This window comes from Ailuropoda melanoleuca, chromosome 10 (genome assembly GCF_002007445.2).
Source record: "Ailuropoda melanoleuca isolate Jingjing chromosome 10, ASM200744v2, whole genome shotgun sequence".
Taxonomy (NCBI): domain Eukaryota; kingdom Metazoa; phylum Chordata; class Mammalia; order Carnivora; family Ursidae; genus Ailuropoda; species Ailuropoda melanoleuca.
Window position 1 is genome coordinate 23,155,013 of NC_048227.1, and position 12,144 is coordinate 23,167,156.

The 12,144-nt window shown below is 40.4% G+C and overlaps 2 protein-coding genes across 2 annotated transcripts in view; both read right to left on the reverse strand.

Annotated features, from left to right (window-relative positions):
- The window catches only part of ACSM1 (acyl-CoA synthetase medium chain family member 1), a 44,207-nt gene extending 34,607 nt beyond the window's left edge, over positions 1–9,600 (reverse strand). Inside the window, exon 1 of the mRNA XM_034670298.1 lies at positions 9,372–9,600. Coding sequence (XP_034526189.1) covers positions 9,372–9,563 — 192 coding nt within the window. The 5' untranslated portion in view covers positions 9,564–9,600. The remainder of the gene's footprint in view (positions 1–9,371) is intronic.
- Positions 9,481–12,144, reverse strand: part of LOC100475101 (acyl-CoA synthetase medium chain family member 2B) — a 47,242-nt gene continuing 44,578 nt past the window's right edge. The window contains exon 14 of the mRNA XM_034670297.1: positions 9,481–9,609. Within this exon, the coding sequence (XP_034526188.1) occupies positions 9,598–9,609 (12 nt within the window). The 3' untranslated portion in view covers positions 9,481–9,597. The remainder of the gene's footprint in view (positions 9,610–12,144) is intronic.

Genomic DNA, 12,144 nt, shown 5'->3' on the forward strand with positions numbered 1-12,144 from the left:
GATCTTGGATACCATGATCTCAGGGTCTTGGGATGAAGCCCCACATTGGGCTCCCTGCTCACTGCGGAGTCTGCTTCTCCCTCTCCCTCTGCTCCTCCCCCCTGCTCGTGCTCTTGTCTCTCTCAAATAAATAAAACCTTTTTAAAAAATGTAAGAGTTTATGACCTATAGAAAAAAATAGCCTCAGTCTTATTCTGCATGAAATATAAGTTGAAATTCAATGTTTTCTATAAATTAATGATGGAATATGATAGACTAACAGAATTTATATCCTAATTGACATAGATAGAACATTTTACCCAATAATGATATAATTCACATTCTTTTCCATTCCATTTGGAACATGTACCAACCTCAAAAAATCTCAAAAGTGTAAAATAGAGTATGTTTTCTGACCACAGTGGAATTAAGCTAGGAATCATTAACAACAAGGCAATGAGAAACCCACCCCCAAGTATGTGGAAACTAACCAATATGCTTCCACATAATCTATCAGTCAGAGAAGGAGCAAAGAGGCAAATAGAAAATATTTTCATCTGAATGATAATAAAATATGACCTACCAAAATTTGTGCAATGCACCTAAAAGGAATGCTTAGTGGAAAATTTGTATTTTTAAATGGATACATTAGAAAAGAAGGCAGGCCCAAAAGCTTCCATATCAAGAAGCTGAAAAAGGAAATCAAAGGAAATCAAATCAAAGGAAAGTAGGAGGAAGGAAATAATAAAGATAAGACGGTGCATCAGTGGAACGGAAAACAAGTAACACCATTGAGAATATCAGTGAAGCCAAAGCTGGTTTTGAAAGGTAAATAAAATTGATAAACTGAAAGGAAAAAAGAGAATGAAGGTATTAACAATATTAGGAATGAAAACGTGTATGCATGCAATATGTATTGCATGGTGCACCGAGTGTTATACGCAAGTAATGAATCATGGAACTTTACATCAAAAACTAGGGTGTACTCTATGGTGACTAACATAATATAACAAAAATTATTATAAAAAAAAAGAAAACGTGTATGCAATTACAATTCTTTTTTAAAAAAGATTTTATTTATTTATTTGGCATAGAGAGAGGGAGAGAGAGAGCAAGAATGAGAGAGTGCACAAGCAGAGGGAGCGGCAGGCAGAGGGAGCGGCAGGCAGAGGGAGAAGCAGGCTCCCCACTGAGCAAGGAGCCCTATGCCAGAGGCAATCCCAGGACCCTGGGATCACGTCCTGAGCGGCAGGTAGATGCTTAACCAACTGAGCCACCCAGGCGTTCCTGCAATTACAATTCTTACAGACATTAAAATAGCAACAAGAGAAGATTATGAATAATTTTATGCCAATGAATCTGACAACTTGCATGAAATGAACAAATTGCTAAAAAAAAAAAAAAAACCAACTCAACTCGCCAAAACTGATAGAATCAAAATCTAAATAACCTTATATGTATTAAAGAAGTTAAATCCATTACTAAAACTTTTCTTACAATGAAAACTCCAGATTTTATGTCTAAAAACTTTGGCGTTAATTTGGGTCCTATCTCTATTCTTTTGAATAAGTCTTGCCAGTGGCTTATCGATCTTATTTTTTCTTTCAAAGAACAAGCTTCTAGTTCTGTTGATCTCCTAACTCTGCTCCTGGTTTCTAATTCATTGATCTCTGCTCTAATCTTGATCAACTGCTTTCTCATGTGTGGGTTAGGCCCGTTCTTCTGTTCCAGCTCCAGCTTCTTCAGGTGAGAATANAAGCTTCTAGTTCTGTTGATCTCCTAACTCTGCTCCTAGTTTCTAATTCATTGATCTCTGCTCTAATCTTGATCAACTGCTTTCTCATGTGTGGGTTAGGCCCGTTCTTCTGTTCCAGCTCCAGCTTCTTCAGGTGAGAATATAAAAGCTGCATTTTAGATTTTTCTATTCTTTTGAGTGAGGCTTGGACGGCTATGTATTTTCCCCTTAGGACTGCCTTTGCAGTGTCCCAGGTTTTGGACCATTGTGTTTTCATTCTTGTTGGTCTCCATAAAGTTTTAATTGATTTTTAATCTCCTGGTTTATCCAATCATTCTTGAGCAGGATGGTTCTTAGTTTCCAAGTGTTTGAGTTTCCTCCAAATTTTTCCTTGTGATTGAGTTCCAATTTCAAAGCATTGTGGTCTGAGAATATGCAGGGAATAATTTCAGTCTTTTGGTATTGGTTGAGACCTGTTTTGTGACCCAGTATATGGTCTATTCTGGAGAAAGTTCCATGTGCATNGTCCATGTGCATTTGAAAAGAATGAGTATTCTGTTGTCCTGGGGTGTAGTGTTCTATATATATCTATGAGGTCGATCAGTGTGATAGATCATATCAACAAGAAAAGAGTCAAGTACCATATGATCCCCTCAATAGATGCAGAAAAAGCATTTGGATTAAGAAGCTGTGGTCCATATATACAATGGAATATTACTCAGCTATCAGAAAGAACGAATTCTCAACATTTGCTGCAACATGGACGGCACTGGAGGAGATAATGCTAAGTGAAATAAGTCAAGCAGAGAAAGACAATTATCATATGATTTCTCTCATCTATGGAACATAAGAACTAGGATGATCGGTAGGGGAAGAAAGGGATAAAGAAAAGGGGGGTAATCAGAAGGGGGAATGAAACATGAGAGACTATGGACTATGAGAAACAAACTGAAGACTTCAGAGGGGAGGGGGTGGGGGAATGGGATAGACTGGTGATGGGTAGTAAGGAGGGCACGTATTGCATGGTGCACTGGGTGTTATACGCAACTAATGAAGCATCAAACTTTACATCGGAATCTGGGGATGTNAAGAAAAGACTCAAGAACCATATGATCCTCTCAATTGATGCAGAAAAAGCATTTGACAAAATACAGCATCCTTTCCTGATTAAAACCCTTCAGAGTGTAGGAATAGAGGGTACATTTCTCAATCTCATAAAAGCCATCTATGAAAAGCCTACTGCAAGCATTATTCTCATATGGAGAAAAGCTGGAAGCCTTTCCCTTAAGATCAGGAACACAACAAGGATGCCCACTCCGCCATTATATTTCAACATAGTACTAGAAGTCCTTGCAACAGCAATCAGGAAGACAAAAAGGGATCAAAGGTATCCAAATCGGCAAAGAAGAAGTCAAACTGTCTCTCTTTGCAGATGACATGATACTCTATATGGAAAACCCAAAGGAATCCACTCCCAAACTATTAGAAGTTATAGAACAATTCAGTAAGGTGGCAGGATACAAAATCAATGCCCAGAAATCAGTTGCATTTCTATACACGAATAACGAGACTGAAGAAAGAGAAATTAGGGAATCCATCCCATTTACAATAACACCAAAAACCATACGTTACCTTGGAATTAACTTAACCAGAGACGTAAAGGACCTATATCCTAGAAACTATAGATCACTTTTGAAAGATATTGAGGAAGACATAAAAAGATGGAAAAATATTCCATGCTCATGGATTGGAAGAATTAACATAGTTAAAATGTCCATACTACCCAGAGCAATCTACACTTTCAATGCTATCCCGATCAAAATACCGAGGACATTTTTCAAAGAACTGGAACAAATAGTCCTTAAATTTGTATGGAACCAGAAAAGGCCCCGAATCTCCAAGGAACTGTTGAAAAGGAAAAACAAAGCTGGGGGCATCACAATGCCGGATTTCGAGCTGTACTACAAAGCTGTGATCACAAAGACAGCATGGTACTGGCACAAAAACAGACACATCGACCAATGGAACAGAATAGAGAACCCAGAAATGGACCCTCGGCTCTTTGGGCAACTAATCTTTGATAAAGCAGGAAAAAACATCCGGTGGAAAAAAGACAGTCTCTTCAATAAATGGTGCTGGGAAAATTGGACAGCTACATGCAAAAGAATGAAACTTGACCACTCTCTCACACCATGCACAAAGATAAACTCCAAGTGGATGAAAGACAGGAATCCATCAAAATCCTACAGGAGAGCATAGGCAGCAACCTCTATGACATCAGCCAAAGCAACCTTTTTCATGACACATCTCCAAAGGCAAGNGGAATCCATCAAAATCCTACGGGAGAGCATAGGCAGCAACCTCTATGACATCAGCCAAAGCAACCTTTTTCATGACACATCTCCAAAGGCAAGTGAAACAAAAGATAAAATGAACTTGTGGGACTTCATCAAGATAAAAAGCTTCTGCACAGCCAACGNCTGGTATCCAAGATCTACAAAGAACTTCTCAAACTCAGTACACAAGAAACAAATAAACAAATCAAAAAATGGGCAGAAGATATGAACAGACACTTTTCCAATGAAAACATACAAATGGCTAACAGACACACGAAAAAATGTCTATGAACAGACACTTTTCCAATGAAGACATACAAATGGCTAGCAGACACATGAAAAAATGTTCAAAATCATTAGCCATCAGGGAAATTCAAATCAAAACCACATTGAGATACCACCTTATGCCAGTTAGAATGGCAAAAATGGACAAAACAGGAAACAACAAATGTTGGAGAGGATGTGGAGAAAGGGGATCCCTCCTATATTGTTGGTGGGAATGCAAGTCGGTACAGCCACTTCGGAAAACAGTGTGGAGGTCCCTTAAAAAGTTAAACATAGAGCTACCCTATGATACAGCAATTGCACTACTGGGTATTTACCCCAAAGATACAGACATAGTGAAGAGAAGGGCCATATGCACCCCAATGTTCATAGCAGCATTGGCCACAATAGCTAAATCGTGGTAGGAGTCGAGATGCCCTTCAACAGATGACTGGATTAAGAAGATGTAGGGGCGGGGCGCCTGGGTGGCACAGCAGTTGAGCATCTGCCTTCGGCTCAGGGCGTGATCCCAGCGTTTTGGGATCGAGCCCCACATCAGGCTCTCCGCTATGAGCCTGCTTCTTCCTCTCCCACTCCCCCTGCTTGTGTTCCGTCTCTTGCTGGCTGTCTCTATCTCTGTTGAATGAATAAATAAATAAATAAATCTTTTTTTTAAAAAAAAGAAGAAGATGTAGGGGTGCCTGGGTGGCACAGCGGTTAAGCGTCTGCCTTCACCTCAGGGCGTGATCCCGGCATTACGGGATCGAGCCCCACATCAGCCTCTTGCACTATAAGCCTGCTTCTTCCTCTCCCACTCTCCCTGCTTGTGTTCTCTCTCTCCCTGGCTGTCTCTTTACTCTAAAATTAAAAAAAAAAAAAGAAGAAGATGTGGTCCATATATACAATGGAATATTACTCAGCCATCGAAAAGAACGATTTCTCAACATTTGCTGCAACATGGACGGGACTGGAGGAGATAATGCAAAGTGAAATAAGTCAAGCACAGAAAGACAATTATCATATGGTTTCACTCATTTATGGAACATAAGAAATAGGAAGATCGGTAGGAGAAGAACTGGAAGAAGAAGGGGGGCGGTAAACAGGGGAATGAACCATGAGAGACTATGGACTCTGGGAAACAAACTGAGGGCTTCAGAGGGGAGGGGGTTGGGGGAATGGGATAGGCTGGTGATGGGTATTACGGAGGGCACGTATTGCATGGTGCACTGGGTGTTATACGCAAGTAATGAATCATGGAACTTTACATCAAAAACTAGGGGTGTACTATATGGTGACTAACTTAATAAAAAATATTAAAATTAAAAAAATAAATAAAAGCTTTGGTGTGCATACTAAATGTATTAAGAGTTTGACTTTAAAACCAGATGCCTTTAGATAAGTTGAGATAATCTTGTTTTTATACCAGCGGTGGCAAACTCAGAGGTTACACAGTTTAGGCAAGTAACATAAATGAGAGAAGCCTGCCATGTTCCTCTGGGGTAAACTGGAGAGCCAAGTGTCTCTCAACGGGGAGCAACCATTCAGCTCTAGTGATTAGTTGTTGCAATATAGGAATGAATGTTTAGTATTATGAGATGTGCCTTTACAAAAGAAACCCCAAAGCCCAATTCTGCTTCCTGTATTCTGTTGCCTTCTCTGGGCCAAAGCATTTCCTCTTCCACGTACATATTTACAACACACCCATGAGAAAGTTGATAGCCCATTGCTAAAATACAACCAAGTTCTAGCCAGACACCAACATTGCTTATCTCGTGCTGCTGTTTAGGGAACTGATGCATTCAAATTCATTCAACAAATAGTTAAATGTGCCAGATATGTTCTACACACTGGGCATACAACAGTTAACAAAACAGTAAAAATTCCACTTGCTCATTGAACTTACATTCTAGTAACGCTGATCTACACACGTATCAGAATTACAAAAGATACAGACTTCCTGTGAATACCATGGAGGATTCCTTTATGGGATGCTGGGATAAAAGTCTAATAGTTTCAAAATAACATGAGGACCCTCTTAAACTGTACAGGTTCTAGGACCGTTGCTAATTTTTTATGTAAAATTACAGAGTTATTACATGGTGCACTGGGTGTTATACGCAACTAATGAAGCATCGAACTTTGCATCGGAATCCGGGGATGTACTGCATGGTGACTAACATAATATAATAAAAAAAATCATTAAAAAAATTACAGAGTTATGGGTGCCGGGCTCAGTCGGTTAAGCATCTACCTTCAATCCAGGTCATGATGTCTGGGCCCTGGGATCGAGTCCTGAGTCCTGCTCAGTGGGGAGTCTGTTTCTCCCACTCCCTCTGCCCCTCCCACCACCCCACTTGTGCTCTCACTCTCTCTCTTTCTAATGAAAAAAAAAAATCTTTAAAAATTGCAGAACTAAATTTAGGAGCGACAAAACATAGAGTCACTGACCCAGAGAAATCTAGGCAGACCAGACTGTTGAATAATCAGGAGCTTGGAATGTTTGGCAGTTCATAAATTAAATTTTGGGGGCAAATATTATGGGACAAAGAGCCAGGCAATATGGGGCAATTATTTATCTGTTTAGGGATGTTTTTCAGCTTTGTGGTTAATACCTATTTGAGTCTTTTTATTGAGCAATCTTTAATATTAAGGTGCATCCAGGGTGGTAGGAAGAATTTGTTTCTGTTATGATTTTTGCCAAAACAAACAAAATGTAACTCCACTAACACTGTACTCACCTCTCCTAAGACACGAAGTGGGTAATCACTGTCTAAAGAGAAAAAATGAAGAGTTGTACATTTTGTTTACTTTCCTACCGCCATTATCTAGAATAGTAATTGGTACATGTAGGGGCTCGCTAAGTCTGATGGAGGGAGGGAGGGAGGGAGGGAGGGAAGGAGGGAAGGAAGGAAGGAAGGAAGGAAGGAAGGAAGGAAGGAAGGAAGGAAGGAAGGAAAGTGGACAGAATGTGACCTCTTGTGAACAGATTTGGGAGGCTTCCCCAGGAATCACTTAAAGTTGTATGTACTATCTGAGGAGCCTAGAGTAACAAAGGATTTAATTTCCAAGAATAGTCAGGGATTATAAATTGGTGGTCTGTATTCCATGCCTGTTCATTTATTGTCTGGCTTACCAGGCACTCTCTTTCGTCTTATAACATATTCTTTGCCAACACACACATGCACATACTCAGAAGATTTTGAAAAAAAAAAGTTGGATTTCTAACATATTTTATAAGTAAAATATATTGAAATGTGAGTTAAAATAAATTCTATTTCTTTATTATGGTTTTGGTTGTGTTGTCGTTTGGGCCATGGATCAGTTCTTGGGTGATACCTGTTAAGTTGTAAGGGAGGTCCAGGAAGCCAGAGGAGACTGCAGTGGACCCTCTGAAGGGTCTTTCATAGGAACAATGTCAAGACCTATGGGGCTTGTAAGGCAGGTTTCAAAATTTTTATTCCACCAATGTTAATCAAGGGACAGCTGGAGCTAGGTGACAGGTGCCATGCATCACTAGAGAGACACTGATCACGATCAAGGCAATTGGAAAAGTGAAAACAGACAGATGAGAAGTGTTGTGAGAATAAATAAATATTAAGTGGATGAGGATGCTGGGAGGTGGGAAGAATTTGGAGACATGAAGAAACTGGCAAGGATTGGTAATGAAATTATAAAACCCAACAAAGATGTGGGATCCCTGGGGTCATATTTACTTGGTGGTTATCTCCATGGGTTGATGTGTTAACTGACTGTAAAGACTACATAAAGATAAATCAGGGGAAAAGTGGTGGCATCACTTCTTCCTCTCCACCTCCTCCCTCTCCAGCCTGTCTCACGGTTCAAAAGTTCTTAACTAGATTACTGGTCAGGGCAGTGACGAAAGTCATTTTAGAGTCTGAAGGCAGAGATGTTCAACATCATCAGATTGTGAGACCAGGTTAAATAATGTATTATAGACTCAGACAACCTGGGCCCAAATCCTGTTCCTTCATTTATTGGGTATGTGGTGGTTTCTGAGGGTTATTTAAACCCTTGGAACCTCAGATTTCCTGTCTGGAAAATGGGAATGATGAGACTACCCATCTAATCATAGTATTAAATGCAAAGTGTTTGACATGGCATATAAAAAAATGCTCTCGCTAATTGAGCCCTCTGTTTTCCTTGGTGTTACTATGTAAATTCAGAGAAAGGAAAAAGAAGGAGGTGGGAGAAAGCCCCCATGTTAGTTGAATACTAACATATAAGTGCAGGTTCATGTGAAATTTAAAATTATACGAACTTCCTTTTTCTTTTTTTGTAAAAATAAACCATTTTATGATTTATGACCTCCAGCCAAATGTTACAAGTATAGGTTAAACATTTCTCTTACCTTTCCTTTTTTAAAAAATTTTATTTTGTTTTATTTAAATTCAATTAATTAACATAGTAACTTTCTACTCCATCTTATATTAACTCTCTGGTCTGTCTCTTGGGGAAAGACAACCCAATCACTTGGGTTTTCCTGCAGAGACGTGTAATCTCTAGACTTTATTTCTCTGGACAGACCCTAAAGCTGTGCTCAAGTGGGCAGTTGATAGGGAGGAATCCAGCTGCACTTGCCATCCTCACAGAACGACAGATGACATGACTTAGCTATAGATGTCAGATGCTCATGTGTACAATCAGTACACATATGAGTGTAGCCTGAAGTTAGGCCCACGTTTGATGAGACAAATGCCAGTTAGGTTCATAGTCTCATTAGGTGAAGGTAAGAATTCAGACTAACATCAACTTGCCGACCTTGTGATTAGAAACTTTGCACTTGATCACAATTGTGTGATATTTTCACCCACTACCTTGTGTTTCTTAAATGAGATTATCCCCGTTTCACAGATAAAACCACTGAGAAGTGAGAAAGTAACCAGGCTGAGAACTGAATCCCCAAACATGAGCTTTTCCCACAATGGTAAGCTGAGACAGAAGCCATTCCTGGTTCTGTGCCCCTCAGCCTACTAGGAGCATGATGAGGTCAGTGAGGCCATTCCTGTCCTCACCTCCCATCATGGGTGGCTCCTTACCTTCTCCATTTGAGTCCAGTAGTCTAAGACATCACTTGCAAAGTTAAATTCCTCAGGTACATCGTAGTCATTCCATCTCGGGGCTCCAACTCCTGAAAGAGGCTGGCAGCGAAGGTACCCAGGGGCAGGGTGAAAGCCACGGTAGGGTTTGCGGATGCCCCAGAGGACACGGAACTTCATCAGCCACTGCATGGTGGACGGTCCTCAGGAAGGCGGCACAGAATTCTCAGGTCACCACCTGCCTTGGGAAGAGATGGCTAATAGACTGGTCATGGAACGGTAATTTCCTCCACAAAGGAGGGCAATGGCTTTGTTAGAGTAATAGCTTTGTTTTATCTTACCAGAATTTGGAAGGCACAAGGCCCATCCACATCTCTATCCCCTCTCTTGTTAATATCCTGTCCTGGATTCTGTGAGCCAACAATTTTTCCCACCTGAAACTGGGTTTCTGTCACTTGAGACTATCAAGATACTGACAAATACACATCACCACACTCAGGGCAGACCAGACTAATATCACAACACCCTCCCTAGTGGACTGAGATCTGGCTGAGAGGGTCTTTCCCAGGACAACATTCAGGCAGCTATTTCCAACCCATCAGAGCTGACCCATGAGATGAAACTCATTTTCCACTCCAGATCCCAACAAAGATTCCTTTCACGTGACAGCAGAAAATTCATTTATTATTATTGAAGTCTGATTGTGAAAACTGCCTTAAGCTAGAACGATCTTTCCATGAGAATGTTGACCGAAGAAAACCACTTCACAAACCACTTTGAGATACAAGCACTTTGCCACCAAAACCAATAAAGCCTCCTCCCCATTGGTTTCAGCAATCACATAATACCATTTGACAACAGACCACAGAATAGATCAATAAAACCTGACTCAGTTTTTTTTCAACCAGTTTAGACCAATAATAACCTAACCCCAATTTTGATGCTGCCCCCAGAATCCTACTTCACATTCCTAGGAGGGGGAGGGAATGCTACTGATGCATTTGAGTGAATGTCTGCAGAAAAGAGGATAGATACATGAAAAGTTCGTTCCTTAGAGTTTGCTTGTCAGCACGGATCCTTGGGCCACATGACTTAAAGTATGTCCCCTTTCTTTTTAGTGTCTCTCGATCAACAGTATCATCTTGTGTTTCATCAGAGCACTTTTGGGCAAGAAAGAGACACTAAGACCTCAGCTGGTCCAGATCTGGCCCTCAGACATATTCCTGTTGGCTTTTGGTCTTTGGAGGAAAAAATTAAATTGTCAACATTTAAACCTTGGGAGATTTCATTCAAAAATTTTGAGGGTCTTTCTTGCAAACATAGAAAGTTTGGCAATACTGGGCCTTTCAAACTGGTACAAATCCCTGGAGCTGAGAATTATATGCTTCATTGAAAAGGAATGTTCTCCAATTTCACATGGTTTCCACCACTCCTTATTTTGTTACACCTACTTTTTTCTCCATTTACCGTACCTGTCAAGCCCCTGATATTTGAGCTTAACATATTTATTTAGTCCAACATCCCAAAAGGGGATTTCTCCAAGGTTGCAAGGCAAGTTTAGTTGCATAGCTGGTTCTAGAAGTCTGCCTTCCCTGTTTTTTTTGTCCAACACCTCACTCCCTCCATGAGCATGAACTGATTCAGAGCAGGAGTACCAGATTCACTTGCCATTTACTCAGGATCTTCTTTAAAAGACCCAAAGTCAGTGCAAACAGCCCCTGAATAAGTGGCTAAAGACAAAAACCAAAGCGAGAGAAATAATGAGGAAATTAATTAATCCTTTATTATGGGCTAATTTGCATCCACTCAAAATTCATCTTTTGAAGTCCTAACCCCCAGTACTTCAGAATGTGACTGTATTTGGAGACAGAATCTTTGCAGAGGTGATTAAGTTAAAATGAGGTCATTAGATGGACCCTAATCCAATATGACCTGTGTCCTTATGAGAAGTAGTTAGGACACAGACACACGTAGGGGAAAATGACATGTAAATATGAAAATAGCTATCCACAAGCCAAGGAGTGAAGCCTCAGAAGAAACCAACCCTGCAGATAGCTTGATCTCAGGCTTCTAGCCTCCAGAACTATGAGAAAATAAATTGCTGTTGTTTGAGCTACCCATCCCCTCGGTCTGTGCTACTTTGCTATGGCAGCCCTAGGAAACTAACACTTCTTTTAACCAAGTAAAAATGAATTTGGTATCACCTTATAAATGTGTTTGCAATTCTAACTTCATCTTCCCCACATGAGAGGACCAAACACAGTGCCCAGCTGAGGACTGTGGTAGCCGAGAGTGTGCCCTTAGGAGTCATACATCATAGCTTCCAATTCCAGCCCCTTCCCTCACCACCTATGTAAATGGGCAATTTTCTTAACCTCTGTCTAAAATATGGAAATGCTGAAAGCCCCTATTTCCTAAAGTGGTGGTGATGGATGAAGGACATCCCTCACAAAGCATTTAGGCACAGACGACTCAGTAGGGATGAGTACTCCAGAAATGGGAGCTACTATTAGTTACTACACCCTCTGGGGAAACTCTTGCCAGCTTAATCTTTGGAATTAGGGTATAAAGAGAAGAAACAAGAATAAATTAAAGAACAATCTTTTGAATTGACTTATTTTTTTAAATGATTTTTTATTATATTATGTTAGTCACCATACAGTACATCCCCAGTTTCCGATGTAAAGTTCAATGATTCATTAGTTGCGTATGACACCCAGTGCACCATGCAATACGTGCCCTCCTTACTACCCACCACCGGTCTATCCCATTC